The sequence below is a fragment of the Aquarana catesbeiana genome, linkage group LG08 (assembly GCF_042186555.1).
Source record: "Aquarana catesbeiana isolate 2022-GZ linkage group LG08, ASM4218655v1, whole genome shotgun sequence".
Classification (NCBI taxonomy): Eukaryota; Metazoa; Chordata; class Amphibia; order Anura; family Ranidae; genus Aquarana; species Aquarana catesbeiana.
Window position 1 is genome coordinate 288,359,720 of NC_133331.1, and position 22,961 is coordinate 288,382,680.

Genomic DNA, 22,961 nt, shown 5'->3' on the forward strand with positions numbered 1-22,961 from the left:
GGTCATTTGACGCAATAATAACCCTCAGCATTGGTGTCAGCAATAATAACCCCCAGCATTGGTGTCAGCAATAATAACCCTCAGCATTGGTGTCAGCAATAATAACCCTCAGCATTGGTGTCAGTTGATACAAAAGTAATGAACAGCATTGGTGTTGGTAAAAATAACCTCCATCATCTGTGTCATTAATAATAACCAGTCAGTGGAAGCCATAATAACCCCCTCCACATTAGTGTCAGTAATAATACCCTCTAGCACTGGTGTCAGTGGATGCAATAACAACCCTAAGCATTGGTGTCAGTGAAAGCAATAACTCCCAGCATTAGTGCCAGTGCACATAATAACCCCAGCATTGATGTCAGTGGAAACAATAACAACCCCCAATACTGGTGTTATTGAGAGCAATATTAACCCCAGTATTGGTGTCAGTTGACAAAATCATAACCCCCAGCATTGGTGTCAGTGAACAAATAACCCCTAGTATTGTTGTAGTGGATACAATAACACTCAGCATTGATATTTGTGGGAGCAATAGGAACCCCCCTCATTAGTGGTCAGTGTCAGTAAAATTAAATACCCCTTCTTGGTGGCCCATGTTTACTTACCGGATCACCGATTCCCACACCAATAGGGAAAGAGGCCATAGGCAAATGGGTTAGAAGTTATACAGTGATAAGAGGTACCTACATCCCAAAATGACTATGTATATGAAAATAATTGAGGCAATACAGACTTTCATGGCACCACCATAGACATTACAACAGTTTATAAAGGTTTAAAAGCAGTATCTTTTATTACAAAAAGTATATAAAATTCTCGTGATTAACCCTTGCCCTTTTCTTGGGCGTAGCTTTCAGACAAATTTCCTCTGGGTGTTCTGTATGGGCCATTTATAGGTCATCATATCCTCCCTTAATATGTCACTAGGCCCATCTGAGGCAAAATTCCGCTTGATTGGGTCCCCAGATACTCATGTTTTCCATGGCTCCCCCTTTGCCTGCAGGTGCATTAGGACTAATCCTTGTGTAAGCTCTACAGTGCTTTGAAAAAGTATTCACACCCCTTGAAATTTTCCACATTTTGTCATGTTACCACCAAAAACTTAAATGTATTTTATTGGGATTTTATGTGATAGACCAACACAAAGTGGCACATAATTGTGAAGTGGAAGGAAAATGATAAATGGTTTTCAACGTTTTTTACCAAAAAATACCTGAAAAGCGTGGCGTGCATTTGTATTCAGTCCTAACTAAAATCCAGTGGAACCAATAGCCTTCAGAAGTCACCTAATTAGTATATTAGTCCACCAATGTGTAATTTATTTACAAAATGTGGAAAACTTCAAGGGGTATGAATACTTTTTCAAGGCATTGCATGTTGGACCAGATGAATTATTGGCGATCAGACAATCCGCTTCATCAGGAAGATAAAATCTGCACAGAATTCAGTTCCTGCGTTTTCCTTCGGTGTACAGCAAGATGGCGACGTAAAGTGGCGTTCTGGGCAAAATTCCTGCCACATTCGGGGCACTGATAAGGTTTCTCTCCGGTGTGAACCCTTTGGTGTAACATCAGGAGTGCGTTGCTGGAAAAGCACTTCTCGCACTCTGGGCATCCGAAGGGCTTCTCCCCTGTGTGGACTCGCTCGTGGACAATCAAGGTCTCCTTATCCCGACAGGCCTTCCCACAGTGGGCGCACCTCAGCGCCTCGTCGGTGTGCGATCGTTGATGGGCGTCCAGTTTGTACTTGGCGGCAAAGCGTTTCCCACAGTCGGGGCACTCATAAGGCCTGTCTCCCGTGTGGCTCCTCTGATGGATATCAAGCTGCCCTTTCCACAGGAAGCCTTTCCCACACTCAGAGCACTTGAAGGGTTTGTCTCCAGCGTGGATCCTCCTGTGCTGGCTGAGGTGCCCATTGGTTCGGAAGCAGGCCCCGCACTCTGAGCACCTGAACGGCTTCTCGCCTGTGTGGGTCCGTGAGTGCGTGACGAGGTGGGAGTTGGCGGCAAAGCACTTCCCACACTCTGGACAAGGGAATGGCCTCTCTCCCCGGTGCCTTCGTAAATGGGCGGAGAGTTCGGAGTTCTGGATAAATTGCTTATCGCACTCAGGGCACTGGAAAGGCTTCTCCCCAGAATGGTTCTTAAAGTGCGTCTGAAGATGGCTCCTCCTGACGAAGCCTTTGCCACACTCGGCGCACTGGTAAGGTCGCTCCCCCGAGTGCCGCCTCTGGTGCTCGACCAGTTGGTACTTCCTCTGGAAAACTTTCCCACACTCCGTACATTCCAATTGTTTCTTTGTGGTCACACGACCATTCTGCCCTTTAGTGAGATTGGGAGATTGTCCACCAAGAGCCAAACGTGGCTCCCCGTCAGGACCTCCTGCCTTGTTTGTAGACGGCAGCTGGTGACGTTTAGGTGGCAGAACATTCTGCATCTGTTTCTTTTTAGCACTGATGTTGGAATTTGACAGATACTTTTCACATGAGATGGTTTCCTCCTTAATGTATGTGGTTATAGACTGTGTGATGGGTGGACAGCCAGGGTGACAGAGTTCTTCCTCAACAGATTCTTCCCTAACACAAACAGTTACATATTGCAGGTCGTCAGCATGTGCAGGGGATTGTTCTTTTTCATTTGAGAGGGGTTCCTCCTTAATATGAGCAGATGGATGATGTGTGGAGAGGTCAGGATGGGGGAGATGGCCTTCACATAAGAGGGGTTCCTCCTTGATTGGGGTAGGAAGAGGTTGTGTATGATGTGTAGAGAGGTCAGGATGGGGGAGATGATCCTCACATAAGAGGGGTTCCTCCTTGATTGGGGTAGGAAGAGGTTGTGTATGATGTGTAGAGAGGTCAGAATGGGGGAGATGGTCCTCACATAAGAAGGGTTCCTCCTTAATTGGGATAGGAAGATGTTGTATTTGATGTGTAGAAGGGTCAAAATGGGGGAGATGGTCTTCACATAAGAAGGGTTCCTCCTTGATTGGGGTAAGAAGACGTTTTGTATGACATGTAGTGAGGTCAGGATGGGGGAGATGGTCCTCGCATAAGAGGGGTTCCTCCTTAATTGGGGTAGGAAGATGTTGTGTTTGACATGTGGAGAGGCCAGGATGGGGGAGATGGTCTTCACATGAGAGGGGTTCCTCCTTAATGCACGTGGATATAGACTGTGATGGGGGAGGAGGACAGTCAAGGTGCTGGAGATCTTCCTCATAAGATTCATCCTTAACACAAATAGTTACATATTGCAGATTGTCTGTTCTGAGGCAAATGTCACCATAGGGGAGGGAGTGTTCTTCATGTAGGAGGGGTTCCTTCTTAATATTCATTGGTGAAGGCTGTGCATGATTGGTGGAGGTGGAGATGTCAGGATGGGGGAGATGTTCCTCACCTAAACAGGGTTCCTCCTTAATATGCATAGATGGAGGCTGCTTATGATCTGTGAGTGTAAAGAAGTCAGGGTGGGGGTGAGGGCCTCCAGGTGAGCAGGGCTCCTCCTTAGTTCCAGATGTACCCCTTATATGTCGTGTCTCCTGGGGTGTCAGACATTTGTCTTTCTGATCCAGTTCTCCGGTCGGAGTTCCCTCTTGGGTCCTCCACATTTCTAACAATGATGTCCTTCTTTGGCCGGAGTTCCCAATAAAAAGATGGTGGACTGAATCCAATGAGATTCTGGATTCCTCCACACCTAAAGAGAAGATAGAAAGCGGACTGATTTAATGTGGACCTGTCACAGCATAAGATACCCAACTGCTCCAACCGCGCCCCCCCACCCCCCACCCAATAACTCCCTTTTCTTGCAATAGTCACTGCTGAGTCTTGTGCCCCCCCGCGGTGTACTATGGTTCCACCTTCCACCCGCATGTCACTGCCGAGTCCAGCATAACCTGCCACCTGCCACAGTTCCATCCCCCCGTACCAGATGTCACTGTTTAGTCCTGTGTTCCCTGCCACGCGCCATGGTTCCACCCTCTGATTCTTACGTCACTGCTGAGTCCTGTGTTCCCTGTCACGTGCCATGGTTCCTTCCTCCAACCTGAGTCCTGCGTCCCCCGCCATGTGCCATGGTTCATTCCCCTGACCCTTACTTCACTGCAGAGTCCTGTGTCCCCCACTGTGTACCATGGTTCCTTCTTCTGACCCTTACTTCACTCCTGTGTCCCCTTACCGCATGCCATCTACCAACACCTACTTCACTGCTGAGTCCTGTGTCCCCCACCATGTGCCATGATTCCCTCCTCCGAACCCTATGTCACTGCCGAGTCCTGGACCCCCTGCCACATGCAATGCTTCCTTCTTCCAACCCCTACATCACAACGGAGTCCTGCATCCCCCTTCATGTGCCATGTAAACTTCCTCCAACCTGAGTCCTGCATCCCCCAACAATGTACCATGGTTCCTCCTTCCGATGTCATTGCTGAGTCCTGCGTCCCCTGTCACGTGCCATGGTTCCACCCTCCAACCTGAGTCCTGCGTCCCCTGGCATGGTTCCTTCCTCTGACCCCTATGTCACTGCTGAGTCCTGTGTCCCCCACCACTTGCCATGGTTCCTTCCGCAAACCTGAGTCCTGCGTCCCCATCATGTGCCATGGTTCCTTCCTCCAACCTGAGTCCTGTGTCCTCCCCGCCAGGTGCCATGGTTCCTTTTTCTGACCCGTATGTCATTGCTGAGTCCTGCGTCCCCTGTCACGTGCCATAGTTCCTTCTTCCAACCTGAGTTCTGCGTCTACCGCCACATGCCATGGTTGCTTTCTCTGACCCCTATGTCACTGCTGAGTCCTGCGTCCCTCACCACGTGCCATGGTTCCTTCCTCCAACCTGAGTCCTCCGTCCCCCACCACGTGCCATGGTTTCTTCCTCCTACCTCAGTCCTACATACCCTGCTGCGTGCCATGGTTCCTTCCTCCAAACCCTACGTCACTTCTGAGTCCTGTGGTTATGTAACGGTTGGAGGAAGAAACCAAGCAGGGGACCAGACAGGATCACTTTAAAGTGTACCTGTCCTCACTTGATAAATTATAGAGCTATATCACCTTACAGGGAGCCGCCGACATCACTGTTTCTAAAATCCACACGCGTTCTTGACTTTTTTTGTTGTCAACTGTTCTATACCCTAAAATTTTAGACGCTCCAGCAACAGCTTCTCGTCCTCTCCGATACCTTTGCCCCACTGCAGTGCCAGCTTCTCCTGCAGAACCAAGTGACCCAATTACAAAGTCCCATGACCCCTCCTTCATCTCACATACCTCCCCCTCCTCCACCATATCTCATAATAAGATTATAAGAAGACATTATTACCTCCTCCTCACTGGATATACACTCCCCAGCTACAAATACAACACACTCCAGAGCTCTCATCGCTGAGCTACAACAAAATGGCCGCCAGGATCACACTGAGGCAGGAATCCTGAAGCTTAGCGGCCATTTTCTTGTAGACCGGAAGTTGTTGTTTTTCCCCCAAAGCGCAGTCTGCTTTAGCAGAGCGAAGACAAACCAATACCACACACACGGCGAAGGGAATGTGACTGTCTCTCCTCTGACGTTCAGTCGAATTGAATTTCAAAAGTAATCCAAGCGAGAAGGGAAGGACTCCTCGACTCTGTGGGGCGCCATTTTGTTGTAGCCCAGTCAGAGGGAGGAAGGAAGATGCTGTGTAAATCCCAGAATCCTCCTGGTGGGGGTATTCTGTCTGCTCCAGTACCAAGCTGTCTATATAGAGAAGAGAAGGTAATAAGATCTTTTTATGATGATGACAGTAGTATTATATATATATCTATATATATAGATAGATATCTATATATATAGATATATATACCTCTTTGTATTTCCTATCTGACTGTGTTTACATTTTCAGCCTCATTCATGCTCTCCAGGTGACCATTTCTGGCGGTCGGTTGTACGGCTTCAATCACCTTGCTGACGGATTGCTTCGTTAAGGCTTCCAGCCATATTGCTGTAATGAGGGGGACCTGCAGGGGACGCTAGAGTGATCCCAGGGGAAAAGTCCATCATTGGCATTTGCCTGGTCCCAGGAACGACTGGCCCGGGGATGCCGACGACTCATGGCTGTGACAGGGGGGCAGCCCCTCTTTCTGTAGGCGAACACCCCTATTTTGCAGTCTTCCCTGGGTCCAGCTTGGGCAAAAGGGGCTGCCCGCAGAAGCATAGCACCAGCTAAATACATACCAGTTGCATCAACATAAAATGTGTTCAAAGCAGCCACAGCCCTAGTAGAAAAAGCCTGTGCCCTGGCAGCAAGCTGTAGAGAAGGACACTTGTTCTCTATGTGGAAGCAGTGGCCTCTCTAAAGAGGTCAACCCCCTGCAGAGTCAAACTGCCCAATCAGTAGGGGACTTGAGCTTTGGTGACGCGGCAGGGGGCTGGAGTAGAAAAGCCTGTGCCCTGCCAGCAAGCTGCGGAGAAGGACACTTGTTCTCTATGTGGAAGCAGTGGTGTTTCTAAAGAGGTCAACCCCCTGCAGAATCAAACTGTCCAATCAGTAGGAGACTTGAGCTTTGTTGACGCAGTTGAGCGGCCAGAGTATAAAAACCTGTGCCCTGCCAGCAACTTGTGGAGAAGGACACTTGTTCTCTATGTGAAAGCAGTGGTATCTCTAAAGAGGTCAACCCCCCCTCCCCTTCTACAGAGTCAGCGCTAGAACTGTCCAATCAGTTGGGAGCTTGAGCTCCACTGACTGAATAGGGGGCATGAGTAGAAAAGCCTGTGCCCTGCCAGCATGCTGTGAAGAAGGACCCTTGCTCTCTGTATGGAAGCAGTGGCTTCTCTACAGAGGTCAACCTCCCCGTAGAGTCAGAGCCAGAACTGCCCAATCAGTGGGGAGTTGAGCTTCACTGACTTGGCAAGCGTGTGCCCTGCCAACAAACTGTGGAGAAGGACATTTGTTCTTTGTGTGGAAACAGTGGTCTCTCTAAAGAGGTCAAACCCCCCCCTCCCCCACCCTCTGCAGAGTCAGAGCTAGAACTGTCCAATCAGTTGGGAGTGTGAGCTTCACTGACTCAGTAGAAGGCATGAGTAGAAAAGCCTGTGCCCTGCCAGAAAGCTGTGGAGAAGGATACTTGTTCTTTGTGTGGAAGCAGTGGCTTCTCTCAAGAGGTCAAACCCCTCTCCCTCTCTGCAGAGTCAGAACAAGAACTGTCCAATCAGTTGGGAGCATGAGCTTCACTGACTCAGCAGGAGGCATGAGTAGAAAAGCCTGTGCCCTGCCAGAAAGCTGTGGAGAAGGATACTTGTTCTTTGTGTGGAAGCAGTGGCTTCTCTCAAGAGGTCAAACCCCTCTCCCTCTCTGCAGAGTCAGAACAAGAACTGTCCAATCAGTTGGGAGCATGAGCTTCACTGACGCAGCAGGAGGCATGAGTAGAAAAGCCTGTGCCCTGCCAACGTTCTGTGGAGAAGGACCACTGCTACTACTAAAGAAGCAGTAGCCTCTCTAAAGATGTCAACCCAGTGCAGAGTCAGTGCAAGAACTGTCCAATCACTGGGGAGCTTGAGCTTTGCTGACGCAGCAAGGGGCATGAGTAGAAAAGCCTGTGACCTACCAGCGTACTGTAGAGAAGGACACTTACTTTCTATGTGGAAGTGGTGGCCTCCCCAAATGGGTCAAACACCCCTGCTGAGTCATATCTAGAATCAGTGGGAAGGAAGCTTGACTCATCAGGGGGTGTGTCAGACCTCTGCAGAGAGACCACTGCTTCCACACAGAGAGTCACTTCTCGCCAGCTTTTGGCAGGCCGCAGGCTTCTCTACATGGGCTGTGGCTGATGTCTAAAGAAAACCAATTGTTAGGCTTTTAAAGACCTTTTGTTTCATTGCACCAGCAGTGTGCTTAGCTGATTTAAATAGAAAGCTCAGTGGGGCCTTAAAGTGTAACTCCAGCTCCAGAGTTAAGAAGAGGTTTTTATTTCTATCTGTAGCTCCACTGGGAAGTTCTTCCCTGACCACCTGTCCTTACTCTGGTCACCGTATGTAAAATAAAAAAAAAAGGAAAAAAAAAATCGTAAAAAAATGTAAAAAAAAAAAACATTACATTTAAAAAAAAAATTGTCACAATGTTTTGGAAAATGGAGAAATTAAAAAAAGTATTTTTTTTGTTTTTTATTTTTTTTACGTACTGTCAACAGTCAGTGTCCCTGATGGCCGCCACACCAGTTATATGATGACGCTATGCTGCACTGGTGACAGTATGTAAGAAGAAAAAAAAAATGTAAATGAACAATTTAATTTTTTTAAATTTCTCCATTTTCCAAAACATTGTGACAAAAAAAATGACAACTTCAAAAAACTCGCCATGCCTCTTACTAAATACCTTGGACTGTCTACTTTCCAAAAAGAGGTCATTTGGGGGGTATCTGTTAGGGGTCGACTGATTATCGGTGCGGCCAATATTGACTTTTTTTGAAGCATCGGTATCAGTCACAAGACATACTGATTTTACCGATATTACTTCAAGGGGTTGTACTGGGGTGATACCTGCAGCTGCCTTCAAAAACCCATAGAGTAATAGTCAGGCCAGGTGAATCCAACTAGGAACAGCCCCAATGGCAAACCAGGACATTTTGGTGGAGATGTGGCTTCTCTTTAGCCCAGGAACACCTTAGCATTACTGTGGAAGAGCTGATGCCCTGGAGATATCTACTTTGGTCTACCAACCCCTCTTTAGAATAGGAAAACTGATGATGGTTCAACTCCTTGGTCCTGTTCTCTAGGGAAAAAGAAATGGCATACATCCATTGTAATTAGATTTTTTTTTTTTATATATTTTGATCAGAGCCCAATGGTTTTTCAAGACTGAACTTAGCATGATGGAGAACTGGCCATCCCGCTTATCACCGGGTAAGAGGAGACTTTCATTTCAGGAGAGAAGAGTATTAAGGATCCACCTAGATAGACAGATCCTCTGATATAAATACATAGAAAAAATGTATTTAGTCATTGTGTGTGTTTCCTACAGATGGATCCAGTAATTGGAACCCACCAGAGAGAGGTCCAAGTCCTCTGTATTCCCGGGATTCCACACAGGAACATCAGGAGATCCCTCAGCAAGATCAGAAGATCACGGGGGACTATCAGGTAAATTAAGTTGCAGATTTCAAAAACATAAGAATCGATTCTACGCTGGGAACGTGTCTTGAGTACACTTCAATCTTGACTTGTAAATCAGACCTGTTTGCAGAGGTATATGTGGTGTGCTTTATGTCTTCTCCAGAGCGACGGCCTGATTGTTGTGAAAGTTGAAATGAAAGAGGAGGAAGAGGAGGAGACGAATCCAAGGAAAGATGGTTCGTGTAAGGAGAAGGAAAATCCTCCAGAGATCAGCACAGGTGAATAATATACACTATATCCAGAAAAGAGTCCCAGATTGTCCTTGTTCATTCACTACAACAATCTCTTGTTTTCCCTCCTCCTCTGTAAGTAGACAGTAATAAGGGGAAGGTTTGTGCCCATGGGGGAATCAGGAGCCATCAGCATCTGTTAGGGCTTGCCTACGCTTGCTTCTGAATGTGGCTTCGGACACTCTTTTTATTGAAGCACCCTGAATGAAAGACTAAGCCCCTGCCACTGAATAAAGTGGTTACCTTATAGTCCTGTTCACATGTTGTGTTTGCTTACATTCAAAAATGATACCCCATGTTGCTTTCCTGGTGCTTCAAAGCATCTCCAAAGCCTCCATAGAAGTCTATGACAGCACTCACTAACAGCACATGAAGCTTTTGAGAGGATTTTATTCAGCGTTAGCTTTGCTTTGTTTTGGTGGTATTGCAAGTATGAGATATCCCAGGAAGCACTGGGAAACCAATAAGCGAACTGGAAAGATGTCATCAGCAGTCACTTCCGGTTCATGTGTATATATTCTTATGCCGCGTACACACGGTCGGACTTTTCGGCTACAAAAGTCCGACAGCCTGTCCGACTGACTTTCGACGGACTTTTGGCAGACTTTCTAACGAACGGACTTGCCTACATACGATCACACAAAAGTCCGATGGATTTGTACGTGATGACGTACACCGGACTAAAATAAGGAAGTTGATAGCCAGTAGCCAATAGCTGCCCTAGCGTGGGTTTTTGTCCGTCAGACTAGCACACAGACGAGCGGATTTCTGGGTCCGGCGTAGTTACGACGTAAAGATTTGAAGCATGTTTCAAATCTAAAGTCTGTCAGATTTGCAGCTGGAAAAGTCCGCTGAAAGTCCGAGGAAGCCCACACACGATCGGATTGTCAGCCGTATTTTGTCCGTCGGACTTTTGGAGACGAAAAGTCCGACCGTGTGTACGCGGCATAAGAGTGTTTGGTGCAGACGTCACATCTGGTGTAGAGCAGCAGGAAGGTGAGCGGGGTCCGGGCTGGAGCAGAGCAACTAGCAGACGGCACACGTTGTGCAACATTGGAATGCTATAACGTAAGGTGAGCGGGGACCGGAGAGAGATACCTAAGCAGCAGGGGGATCAGCAAAGCTGGGGGGCCGGATCTGCAGAAACTAGTAGATGGTTACATGTGGTGAGCAGGGTGGGAGCAATATAGGGGGAGTTGAGAGAGAGGAGGATCAGCAAACCAGAGGATCAGCAGAGCTGGGGGTTACTACTGAGTTGGGGATCACCAGAGCTGGGGGGTACTACTGAGCGGGGGATCAGCAGAGCTGGGGGTTACTACTGAGCAGGGGATCAGCAGATTTGGGGGACCCAAGCAGGAGAAACTAGCAGATGGTTACACATGGGGAGCAGCATGGGAGCAATATAGTGGGAGGTGAGCGTGGACTAGAGATAGAGGAGGATCAGCAATCCAGAGGAACAGCAGAGCTTGGAGTTACTACTGAGCAGAGGATCAGCAGAGCTGGGGGTTACTACTGAGCAGGAGATCAGCAGAGTTGGGGGACCCAAGCAGGAGAAACTAGCAGATGGTCACACATGGTGAGCAGCATGGGAGCAATATAGTGGGAGGTGAACGGGGACTGGAGAGGGGGATCAGCAAACCAGAGGAACAGCAGAGCTGGGGGCTATTACTGAGCGGGGGATCAGCAGAGCTGGGGATTACTACTGAGCAGGGGATCAACAGAGTTGGGGGACCCTAGCAGGAGAAACTAGCAGATGGTTACACGTGGTGAGCAGCATGGGAGCAATATAGTGGGAGGTGAACAGGGACTGGAGAGAGAGAGGAGGATCAGCAAACCAGAGGAACAGCAGAGCTGGGGGTTAATCCTGAGCGGGGGATCAGCAGAGTTGGGAGACACTACTGAGCAGGGGATCAGCAGAGTTTGGGGACCCAAGCAGGAGAAACTAGCAGATGGTTACACGTGGTGAGCAGCATGGGAGCAATATAGTGGGAGGTGAGCGGGGAGTGGAGAGAGAGGAGGATCAGCAATCCAGAGGAACAGCAAATCTGGGGGTTACTACTGAGCGGGGGATCAGCAGAGCTGGGGGTTACTACTGAGCAGGGGATCAGCAGAGTTGGGGGACCCAAGCAGGAGAAACTAGCAGATGGTCACACATGGTGAGCAGCATGGGAGCAATATAGTGGGAGGTGAACAGGGACTGGAGAGAGAGGAGGATCAGCAAACCAGAGGAAAATCAGAGCTGGGGATTACTACTGAGCAGGAGATCAGCAGAGTTGGGAGACCCAAGCAGGAGAGACTAGTAGATGGTTACACATGGTGAGCAGCATGGGAGCAACATAGTGGGAGGTGAACAGGGACTGGTGAGAGAGGAGGATCAGCAAACCAGAGGAACAGCAGAGCTGGGGGTTACTACTGAGCAGGGCATCTGCTGAACAATGGTATTAATAAGCTGCTGGTTTGCTTTCAGTCCCGATGACAATGGTCACCAAGGCCAACAGAGAGTTTTGATAACTTGCAACCGACCACTGTTTTTCTTATCCCGAATCTTTGTATTTTTTCATGGTCCAGAATACAGATATCCCAGAAGTGATATGATCATACATTTGTGCCTCTTTGTGTTTCCTACAGATGGATCCGACATCAGAAACACCCCAGAGAGATGTCCCAGTCCTGTTTCTTCCCGGGACTCCACGCTGGAAGATCAGACCACCTCAGATGAGTCTCAAGTAGGTGGATCTGAGGGGCCGTGAAATAACATAAGGAGTCTACATTTGTGGAGAGAAACAAAGTAGCCAAGGCGCTACATGACTTGTATGTTGGCTTGTACAAAGACCATATCCTGTGTAACTTTACATACCGCAGGTTTATTTTTATTTTTTTTTAATCATTGATGCTATTCAAACTTTATATGATTTGGTTGGCTCTGCTTTATTCAGGATGAAAATCTGATCACCATCAAAGTTGAAGTCAAAGATGAAGAAGATGAAAAGACGGTGAGGGGAGACAAGCTGTGTAAGGAGGAAAGAGTTCCCCCGGAGATCAGCGCAGGTGAGGAACAAACATTGAATCCAGAGAAGAGTCCCAGATCCTCCTTGTTCTGTCACTACTTCTCCCCCGTCCTCTGTCAGTAGACAGTATGTGCCTAGTGGGGGAGTTGGGAGCCATTAGTCTCCATTAGACTCCAGCTCTCCTTACAGGTCTGTTAAAGGCTTAAGGCGGAACTAAATCCTCCTTTAGTTTTCAGCCAAGGAAGCTGCCATCTTGGCCTCTGTTTAACCGCTTCCCACCCGCCCAACGTCGTATGACGTCACGGACTTTGAGCGGTGATATCTGAATGATGCCTGTAACTGCAGGCATCATTCAGATATCTTCTTTTTCAGCTGTTGATTCCCTTCACCATAAGAACTGAGAAGTTCTTACAGACGGCGGGAGAGGACGCCCCCTCCCTTCGACCTCTGGTGCTTCTCCTGGCTCAACCCCTGCGATCAGCGAACCGGAGAAGGAACCGAACGGCGCCGGATGATGACCATAAAGACTTCTGGCAGGCCAGATGGTCCCCGAAACACAATATGTAACCCAATTTTCTTGTGACTGTAAAAGATGATGTTGCGTCGAGTATATAGATACCAAGCATGTCACGGTTTTAAAATTGCGCATGCCCGTGAAATGGTGACAAGCGACGTACGTTTTATTATTATCCATAGGCGATGCTTTGAAAGCCTTTACAGGTTACCACTTTAGAGTTACGGAGGAGGTCTGGTGCTAGAATTACTGCCCATGATCTGACGTTTGCGGTGATACCTCACATCTGTGGGGCGATTGCTGTTTGTGTGTGTGCGGGACCGACGGGTGCGCTCACCTATATGTGGGGTTACGGGGGGCATTTAAAAAAAAAAAAAAATTATGATTTTTTTTTTTTATCACTTTTATTGCTGTCACAAGCAATGTAAACATCCCTTGTGACAGTGATAGTGATGTGACAGGTCCTCCTCTTTATGTAGAGATCTGAGGTCTATAAGACCCCAGGTCCCTCTGCCCTTAAAAACATTTGATCATGCCAAGATCGGTGTGATCAAATGCTTTTGATTTTTAAAAATGGCGCCGTTTACATCCGGGTAAACCGCAAGTGATGTCAGGTCATCGCTTCTGGGTTACTATATCATAGAGCCGAACAAAGCCGATCTGGTGGCACCGACTGGCTGATCGGGACTCCCGGTGGGATGGGAGATCCTGGTAAAGCTGCGGAGCGCGCGGGGGGGGTTAGTTCCCTACAGCTACTTGGTAAACGCAACCCAGAGGCTAGTTAGCTGCTAGGATTTCTTTTACAAGAGAGCCGACTGTCAGCTCTGAACTCTGAAAAGCGGTACCGGGATACTGCCGGCATCATCCCGGTATAACTACTAGAAGTCTAGTGGCATACCTGGTTCGTCGCTTAGCAGGAAGTGGTTAAACCACTGATGTCCTCAATGGTAATGGGGATTGCCAGTCACTGTTGCTGCTGGCGGGGAAACCATGCCTTGCACGTGACGGGCTGGGCGCACCAGCATGGCGTGTGGGCCCCAACTTGGCTGTAGTTTTCGGCCATTTTTGAGAGGCTTGGGAAGTGCTGCACCGTCAGAGGAAGCTTGCGTGGGGTTCAGAATGGCCATGCTACGGGATCAAGTTGGTATATGTCCCCTGGGCCACAGAGCTCATCAGCATCTGAGCGACTCCCATCCCCAGACACAACCCCACCCACCCCCATCAATATATTTTTTACCTAAGAAATAAAATGTGGATTATGAAATCACTGCAAGGCTATTAAAGTGGTTGTAAACCTCAGACATGAAATATAAACAAAGCATATCCCTCTATAGTGTGTACTCGGTGTGTCTCAGGTCAGAGCACTAAGTGTCATTTCTGTCTGCTGCTTTGTTCCTCTGCTATCACCATGAATCAGTTATGACAAGTTTTCCTGACACCAAGAGGTAATAAGGTGACAGGGGAGGGATTCTCCAACACACAGCCTGTGATTGACAGCCTCAGCTCTGTTCCTGTGCACCGTGTGAAGGGGGTGTGTCCCTTCCCTCCAATCAGCTGTCAGCGCTCTTTTTACTGAGCTCTGCAGTGTGACTTCAGCTCTCCGCTCCCTGCTTTCTGATAGCTCAGACAAGCTGTATAAATCCCGAAAGGCTGTACAGAAGAAAAGACTGCAGGTAAACAGGTACAACTTATGTAGGTTTAGCAGGATTTGTTTAATCTCTGTGTATCACCTGAGGCTATTCACTTCACTGGGTATACGGGATGGGTTTACAACTAGGAAAAAAACAGGAACGGGCGCAGCGCTCACAGCGGAGGAACCACTTATGAGTCAAAAGTGGAAATCCAAAATCGGGTGCTTTGGCTCGAATGTCCTCCAGCCATCAATAGTAGTCAAAAACAAAAAGAGTAGAGCCAGGCAACTCCAAAGTCCATATGAATATCCTTATTAATTTACATGATAATGAGTATAAAAAGGGACTAACGCGTTTCGGCAAGTAGCTTTGATCACAGCACAGATCACCCTTGGTGTGATCAAGGCTTCTTGCTGAAACACATTATTTAGGGAATTTTGAAATGAGATGTTGCTGATTTGATTAAAAGAATAGATTCTACTCTCTTTTTTTCCACCCCCCCCCCCCATTCCTGTTTATGGTTTCTTCCACAAGGTCGACACACCAGAAGTAACCTGGCAGAATGTTCCATCGTCTCTCCCGATGGTGATATAGAAGATGATGACATCACGGCGGTCACTCTTGGAGAAATTACGCCCAATGTGCAGCCGGTACGTGAAGAATTAAATGCGTATTGAACTCCGGGCTCAAAACAAAAGTAACACGATAAACAGGAACAGGATGTGCGGGCGATCGCCGATCTCCTACCCGCCTCTGGTTAGTAGGGACTTGCTTCATCAGGCTGGCCCAGCTGCAGAGGACTTTCCCTTCAACACACAGGGGCAATGCCTGCCCATTCCCTGCGCTGCCGGTGTGATTGGCATGTGTGGGTGAAAGTGATGTCACAAGAAGAACTCTCCCAATGCCGAATCCTGTTGTTATGCATCAAATTACTGGAGATTTGGGTTTAAAAAAAGCTTTCTTTACTTTCACATAATTTTTGCCCTCAGTGCTAGATTGGTAACATCTAGAGGAGAAAGTCAGGCACAGAGAGGGTATTCCCCTGTGCTCACCGAAAAACACCACCTCTCTGTACTAACCCATGTAGAAGTTAAAGATAATACTACAAGACGAGGTAATACTACAGGACTAGGTAATACTACAGGACTAGGTAATACTACAGGACTAGGTAATACTACAGGACTAGGTAATACTACAAGACGGGGTAATACTACAGGAAAAGGTAATACTACAAGACGAGGTAATACTACAGGACTATGTAATACTACAAGATGAGGTAATACTACAGGACTAGGTAATGCAACAAGACTAGGTAATACTACAGGACTAGTTAATACTACAAGACGAGGTAATACCACAAGACGAGGTAATACTACAAGACTAGTTAATACTACAAGACTAGGTAATACTACAGGACTATGTAATACTACAAGACTAGTTAATACTACAGAACTAGGTAATACTACAGGACTAGGTAATACTACAAGACTTGGTTATATTACAGGACGAGGTAATACTACAGAACTAGTTAATACTACAAGACTAGTTAATACTACAGGACGAGGTAATACTACAAGACTAGGTAATACTACAGAACTAGTTAATACTACAAGACTAGTTAATACTACAGAACTAGTTAATACTACAGAACTAGGTAATACTACAGGACTAGGTAATACTACAAGACTAGGTAATACTACAGGACTTGGTTATATTACAGGACTAGGTAATACTACAAGACTAGCTAATACTACAGGACGAGGTAATACTCAGGACGAGGTAATACTAAAGGACTACCAGATGTATTCCTAGTTAGGTAAACACCACTATGAGGGGATAACAAAGCAGTCCCTGGCATGTAATTAAACTTTTATGTGTAGCTCTAGAACAGCCCCTGGATGATACCATCACAAGTTGCCCCATCTCAAGTCTTCTTTCTGGCAATGTAAGTCCTAAAGATATAAAAGTTGCTGCTATTCATAAACTACTGGTCTGTTACAGTGTACAGAAAAAAAACCTACAGACTGAGTCAGCTTTGCCACAACTGACCCTGTCCATAACCTCTATTGCATAAAGTGCAGGCATACTATGAGTTAGGTCTAATGAGGTGCATGCCACCTCCTGGACTTATCTCTTTAATTTACATCCTACAGTTTTATGGAATCCAAGAGTACAGCTATCACTACACTCTTAACTATGAGTTAAGTCCAACAAGGTGCATGCCTGCCACCTTCTGAAATAATTTCTATCATTTACATCTGACAGTTTTATGGAGGTCAGGGAGTACATCTATCACTACAGTCCCAGGTCTCTGAGAGGAGAGACGTTGTCTTCTCACACACAGCATCTCCCTGCTTGTCTTCTCTACCTGTATCTCCCCGCTGCTGTTTATTCAGAGAAACCTTTGTATTTTGTGAATGATTGCAGGAGGATGCGCACAGCAACTGCATGCGACTTTGCAGCAGAAGGAGCTGAAACCAAAAGGTGCAGCATCAGAGCTCCAGAAGCGTAGAGATAGCTCTGCTCCCAGAGCTCAATAAATCTGTCAGATGTAAATTAAAGAGGTGAGTCCAGGAGGTGGAATGCACCTTGTTGGGGTTACCTCTTTAATTTGCATCTGAAAGTTTTATAGAGGTCCAGGAGTACAGCCATTGCTACAGTCCCAGGTCTCTGAGAGGAGAGACATTGTCTTCTCACACACAGCATCTCCACCCACCTCTCCCATATGATGTTTATAGCCTTTGTATTGTGTGAATAAGTACACATAATACAAAGCGCTCTGTGATTGGGCAGGAGGAGGAGAGGAGTCGGCACAGCAGCTGCATGCGACTGCAGCAGAAGTAGCTGAGAGCAGAGGGTCCAGCATCAGAGTGCCAGAAGCATAGTAATAGCTGTGCTCCCAAAGCTCCATAAATTTGTCAGATGTAAATTACAGCGATAAGTCCAGGAAATGGAATGTGCCTCACTGGACTTATCTCTTAAATTTACATCTGACAGTTTTATGGACAGTAGTACAGCTATCACTAAACTCCTGGACCGCTGAGAGAAGAGGTGCTGTCTTCCTACTGACAGAAGCTCTACCCGCCCCTCCTCTCTGCTGTACATTCACAGAAGCCTTTGTATTTTGTGAATGAGTACACATAATACAAAGCGCTCTGTGATTGGGCAGGAGGAGGTATGGGGTGGGCACAGCAGCTGTATGCGACTCTGCAGCTGAAGTAGCTGAGACCAGAAGGTCAAGCGTCACAGTGCCAGAAGCATAAGTATAGCTGTGCTCCCGGAGCTCCATAAATCTGTCAGATATAAATTGAAGAGGTAAAATACACTTAACTTATGCCTGCACATTTTACAAAGCGGCTGCATTCCTGGAGTTCAACTTTAATATACCTTTTATCTTTCTTCAATCACCCTGAAACCTTTTTTGTTTATTTTTTCAGGGAAATCGCAAAGGTGTGAAATCTCTTTCATGTGCTGTATGTGGAAAACGCTTTGTCCGAAAAGTTCCACTGCTGAAGCATATGCGGTCGCACAAACTAGAAAGGCCTTATTCATGTTCAGAGTGTGGTAAATGCTTTGTACAGAAGGTCCACCTTGTTGTCCACCAAAGAATTCATACAGGGTTAAAGCCGTACTCATGCCCAGAGTGTGGGAAATGCTTCACCCAGAAAGCTTCACTGGTCCACCATCAGAGCTCCCACCGTGGTGTGAAAGCCTTTTCATGCTCCGATTGCGGGAAGTCTTTCCGGCAGAAGTTCTCACTCATCAAACACCAGCAAATGTACATGCAAGAGAAACCGTATTCCTGCTCTGACTGTGGGAAATGCTTTGCATCCAAGTCAACTCTTCTCGGCCACCAGAAGACCCACACAGGCGAGAAACCGTTCGCCTGCCCGCAGTGCGGGAAGTGTTTCGCTACGAAGTCCACCATGGTCATCCATCAGAAGACACACATGGAGCAGAAGCCTTACAAGTGTTCTGAATGTGGAAAGTGCTTCGCCCAGAAGACCAACCTGCTCATCCATCAGACCATCCACACGGGAGAGAAGCCGTTTTCCTGTACGGAATGCGGTAGACGGTTTGCCCAGAAGTCACGCCTAATTAGTCATCAAAGGAGGCACACAGGTGAAAAGCCGTACTCGTGTTCGGAGTGTGGGGAGCAGTTTGCCACAAAGTCTTCCCTCAGCGCACATCAGAGGATCCACACCAACAACCTCTTCTCCTGCCCAGACTGCGGGAAGGGCTTCATATACAAGTCCAATATGGTCAAACACCGGAAGACGCATGCCAAAGAGAAGCCACACGCGTGTTCAGATTGCGGAAAGTCCTTCACGCAGAAGTCAGGCCTCGTTCGGCATCAGAGAGTTCACGCAGGAAAGAAGCTCTTTTCATGCACGGACTGCGACAAGAGCTTTAACTGGAAGTCGTCACTCGTCTGTCATCAGAAAAGTCACCAATGCGACCAGCCTTAGCATGTGAAGGCAACTCAGTGAGTGGTAGAACATTGTAGAACAGTCCTTCACTGAAGGCATAGCGTAACCTAGACCCATGGTGCATCTCCATCATTCAACTTTACTGTAGGTTGAGGTCTTGGCTGGTTGCATTCTGGAACGAGTGACTAGTTGGCTGTTCCCAGTAAGATGACATCATCAATCAGTGCTCCAACTTTATTCCTTTACATCAGGGGTCTCCAAACTTTCTAAGCAAAGGGCCAGTTTACTGTCCTTCAGACATTAAGGGGGGCTGGACATTGGCCATTGGAAGTAGAAATTGTCCTGGCATCAATGGGAGTAAACAGTGCATCTTTGGTATTAGGGGAATGGTTAGCACCCCGCCATGGTGTCAGTGGGAGGAATAGTATCTTGTCATTGGTATCAGTGGGAGGAATAGTACCCATCATTGGTATCAGTGGATGGAATAGTGCTCCATCATTGGTTTTGAAGAGAGGAATAGTGCTCCATCATTGGTGTCAGTGGGAGGAATAGTGTCCTATCGTTGTTATCAGTAGGAGTAGTGATCCATCATTGGAATTAGTGGGAGGAATAGTGCCCCATCATTGGTATCAGTGGGAGGAATAGTGCCCATCATTGGCGTCAGCGGGAGGAATAATGCCCCATCATTGGTTTCAGTGGGAGGAATAGTGTCCTATTGTTGGTATCAATGGGAGGAATAATGCCCCATCATTGGTATCAGTGGGAGTGATAGTGCCCCATCATTGGTATCAGTGGGAGGAATAGTGCCCAATATTGCCATCAGTGGGAGAAATAATGACCCATCATTGGTATCAGTGGGAGGAATAGTGCCCTTTCATTGGTGTCAGTGTGAGGAATAGTGTCTCATCATTGGTGTCAGTGCGAGGAATAGTGTCCCATTATTGTTATCAGTGGGTGGAATACCGCCCCACCTTTGGTATCAATGAGAGGAATAGCTCCCCATCATTGGTGTCAGTGGGAGGAAAAGTGCCCACCATTTGTATCAGTGGGAGGAATAGTGCCCCATTATTGGTACCAATGGGAGGAATAGTGCCCCATCATTGGTATCAAGGGGAGCAAAAGTGCCCACCATTGGTATCAGTGGGAGGAATAATGCCCATCATTGGTATCAGTGGGAGGAATAATGCCCATCATTGGTATCAATGGGAGGGATAGTGCCCATCATTGTAATCAGTGGGAGGAATAGTGCCCATCATTGGTATTAGTGGGAAGAAGAGTGTCCCCATCACTGGTATTAGTGGGAGGAATAGTGCCCATCATTTTTATCAGTGGGAGGAATAGTGTCCCATCATCGGTATCAGTGGGAGGAATAGTGCTCCATCATTGGTTTTGGTGAGAGGAATAGTGCTCCATCATTTGTGTCAGTGGGAGGAATAGTGTCCTATCGTTGTTTTCTGTAGAAGGAATAGTTCCCCATCACTGGAATTAGTGGGAGGAATAGTGCCCCATCATTGGTATCATTGGGAGGAATAGTGCCCATCATTGGCGTCAGCGGGAGGAATAATGCCCCATTATTGGTTTCGGTGGGAGGAATAGTGTACTATCATTGGTATCAATGGGTGGAATAATGCCCCATCATTGGTATCAGTGGCAGTGATAGTGCCCCATCATTGGTATCAGTGGGAGGAATAGTGCCCCTCATTGGCGTCAGTGGGAGGAATAATGCCCCATTATTGGCGTCAGTGGGAGGAATAGTGTCTCACCATTGGTGTCAGTGGGAGGAATAGTGTCCCATCATTGGTGTCAGTGGGAGGAATACCGCCCCATCGTTGGTATCAGTGGGAGAAATAGCTCCCCATCATTGTTGTCAGTGGGAGGAATAGTGCTCATCAATCGGAGGAAAAGTGCCCACCATTTGTATCAGTGGGAGGAATAGTGCCCCATTATTGGTACCAAAGGGAGGAATAGTGCCCCATCATTGGTATCAATGGGAGCAAAAGTGCCCACCATTGGTATCAGTGGGAGGAATAGTGCCCATCATTGGTTTCAATGGGAGGAATAGTTCCCATCATTGGTATCAGTGGGAGGAATAGTGTCCCATCATTGGTATCAGTGGGAGGAATAGTGTCCCATCATTGGTATCAGTGGGAGGAAAAGTGCCCATCATTGGTATCCATGGGAGGAAAAGTGCCCACCATTGGTATCAGTGGGAGGAATAGTGTCCCATTATTGGTATCAGTGGGAGGAAAAGTGCCCATCATTGGTATCCATGGGAGGAAAAGTGCCCATCATTGGTATCAGTGGGAGGAAACATGCCCATCATTGGTATCAGTGGGAGGAAACATGCCCATCATTGGTATCCATGGGAGGAAAAGTGCCCACCATTGGTATCAGTGGGAGGAATAGTGTCCCATTATTGGTATCAGTGGGAGGAATAGTGCCCATAGTTGGTATCAGTGGGAGGAATAGTGCCCATCATTGGTATCAGTGGGAGGAATAGTGTCCCCTTCATTGGTATCAGTGGGTGGAAAAGTGCCCATCATTGGTATCAGTGGGAGGAAACGTGCCCATCATTGGTATCCATGGGAGGAAAAGTGCCCACCATTGGTATCAGTGGGAGGAATAGTGTCCCATCATTGGTATCAGTGGGAGGAATAGTGTCCCATCATTGGTATCAGTGGGAGGAATAGTGTTCCATCATTGGTATCAGTGGGAGGAATAGTGTCCCATCATTGGTATCAGTGGGAGGAAAAGTGTCCCATCATTGGTATTAGTGGGAGGAAAAGTGCCTATCATTGGTATCCATGGGAGGAATAGTGTCCCATCATTGGTATCGGTGGGAGGAATAGTGTCCCATTATTGGTATTAGTGGGAGGAATAGTGTTCCATCATTGGTGTCAGTGGGAGGAAAAGTGCCCATCATTGGTATCAGTGGGAGGAAAAGTGCCCATCATTGGTATCCATGGGAGGAATAGTGTCCCATCATTGGTATCAGTGGGAGGAAAAGTGCCCATCATTGGTATCAGTGGGAGGAAAAGTGCCCATCATTGGTATCCATGGGAGGAATAGTGTCCCATCATTGGTATCAGTGGGAGGAATAGTGTCTCATCAGTGGGAGGAGTAGTGTCCCATCATTGGTATCAATGGGAGGAATAGTGTCCCATCATTGCTATTAATGGGAGGAATAGTGTCCCATAATTGGTATCAGTGGGAGGAATAGTGTTCCATCATTGGTATCAGTGAGAGGAATAGTGCCCCAACGTTGGTTTCAGTGGGAGGAATAGTGTCTTGCAGTTTGGAGACTACTGGTTTACTTAGCTAAGCTCCAGGTAGAAGTAGAGATCATCTGAAGCCCTCTTTAGCTGAGGATTCATCTATAGCCTCCTTGGTCTGTAGATTGCCGAATAGCAACCAAGAATTCATATGTAACACCCTTGAGCTGGTTAGCACATAGAGGCCAAAGACCCTTAAGTCTCCTTGAGCAGAAGGTTGGTACACAGAATCTCAGGATTCCCAACTGGATGAAGAGGAAGAACCATAGCCCAGGTCCCATCTGAAGTTCCATTCATGGGAGCATCTTCTCAACATGGTAGCCTCACTAGTGATGCAAAATTGGTCGGCGTTGTTTCTAGCCTGAAACAGGGACTGTCTGCATCCCTCATAACAACCGATCAGCTTTTTTCTTTCATTTTCTGCATTTGAAAAAGGACTGTTGATGCCAGACACTTATCTGTCATCCCTCTGGTTTGAGAAAACAATGTTTAAAAGAACAAGGGGTGATTTTATCTGTAAAGAATTAAAAGTCTGCAATCCCACATCTACTATTCCAATGCAGTGTCATTTGTTGTTTGTATATTAGACTACAATGCTATGATTTTATCTGTTATATCTCTTTGTTAAAGCAGAACTCCAGCCATTACTAACACTCTTATCTGCTCCCTTTTGGACTGTTGAATATACCACTGAAAACATTTTGTTACATCTGTTCCATCCATGCAAAACATACCTGTTGATCCTCCTAGCGGTGT

At 47.1% G+C, this 22,961-nt stretch overlaps 2 protein-coding genes across 3 annotated transcripts; one reads left to right on the forward strand and one right to left on the reverse strand.

Moving 5' to 3' along the window:
- Positions 1-770: 770 nt before the first annotated feature.
- LOC141104690 (uncharacterized) lies at positions 771-5,403 on the reverse strand. The gene is made up of 2 exons (XM_073594360.1): positions 5,299-5,403; positions 771-3,688 (listed from the first exon to the last, which is right to left on the reverse strand). Exon 2 carries the CDS (start codon positions 3,600-3,602, stop codon positions 1,419-1,421), a length of 2,184 nt encoding a protein of 727 aa, XP_073450461.1. The 5' UTR covers positions 3,603-3,688; positions 5,299-5,403; the 3' UTR covers positions 771-1,418.
- Positions 5,404-5,457: 54 nt separating this feature from the next.
- LOC141104710 (uncharacterized) lies at positions 5,458-22,759 on the forward strand. Of its 2 annotated transcripts, XM_073594404.1 has the most exons (9): positions 5,458-5,727; positions 5,855-5,873; positions 8,786-8,850; positions 8,969-9,087; positions 9,224-9,338; positions 11,979-12,076; positions 12,287-12,398; positions 15,038-15,153; positions 17,941-22,759. In XM_073594404.1, exons 2-9 carry the CDS (start codon positions 5,863-5,865, stop codon positions 18,970-18,972), a joined length of 1,668 nt encoding a protein of 555 aa, XP_073450505.1. In that variant the 5' UTR covers positions 5,458-5,727; positions 5,855-5,862; the 3' UTR covers positions 18,973-22,759. The 2 variants fall into 2 exon arrangements, with proteins under 2 accessions (XP_073450505.1, XP_073450506.1); XM_073594405.1 differs by lacking the exon at positions 5,855-5,873 and having other exon boundaries at positions 5,460-5,727.
- Positions 22,760-22,961: the final 202 nt, after the last annotated feature.

Coding starts and splice junctions, on each gene's coding strand:
- LOC141104690 (XM_073594360.1), bottom strand. CDS start 3,602: ATGTGGAGGACCCAAGAGGGAACTCCGACCGGAGAACTGGATCAGAAA.
- LOC141104710 (XM_073594404.1), top strand. Junction 9,088..9,223: donor AGATCACGGGGGACTATCAG/GTAAATTAAGTT, acceptor TGTCTTCTCCAG/AGCGACGGCCTGATTGTTGT. Junction 15,154..17,940: donor TTACGCCCAATGTGCAGCCG/GTACGTGAAGAA, acceptor TTATTTTTTCAG/GGAAATCGCAAAGGTGTGAA.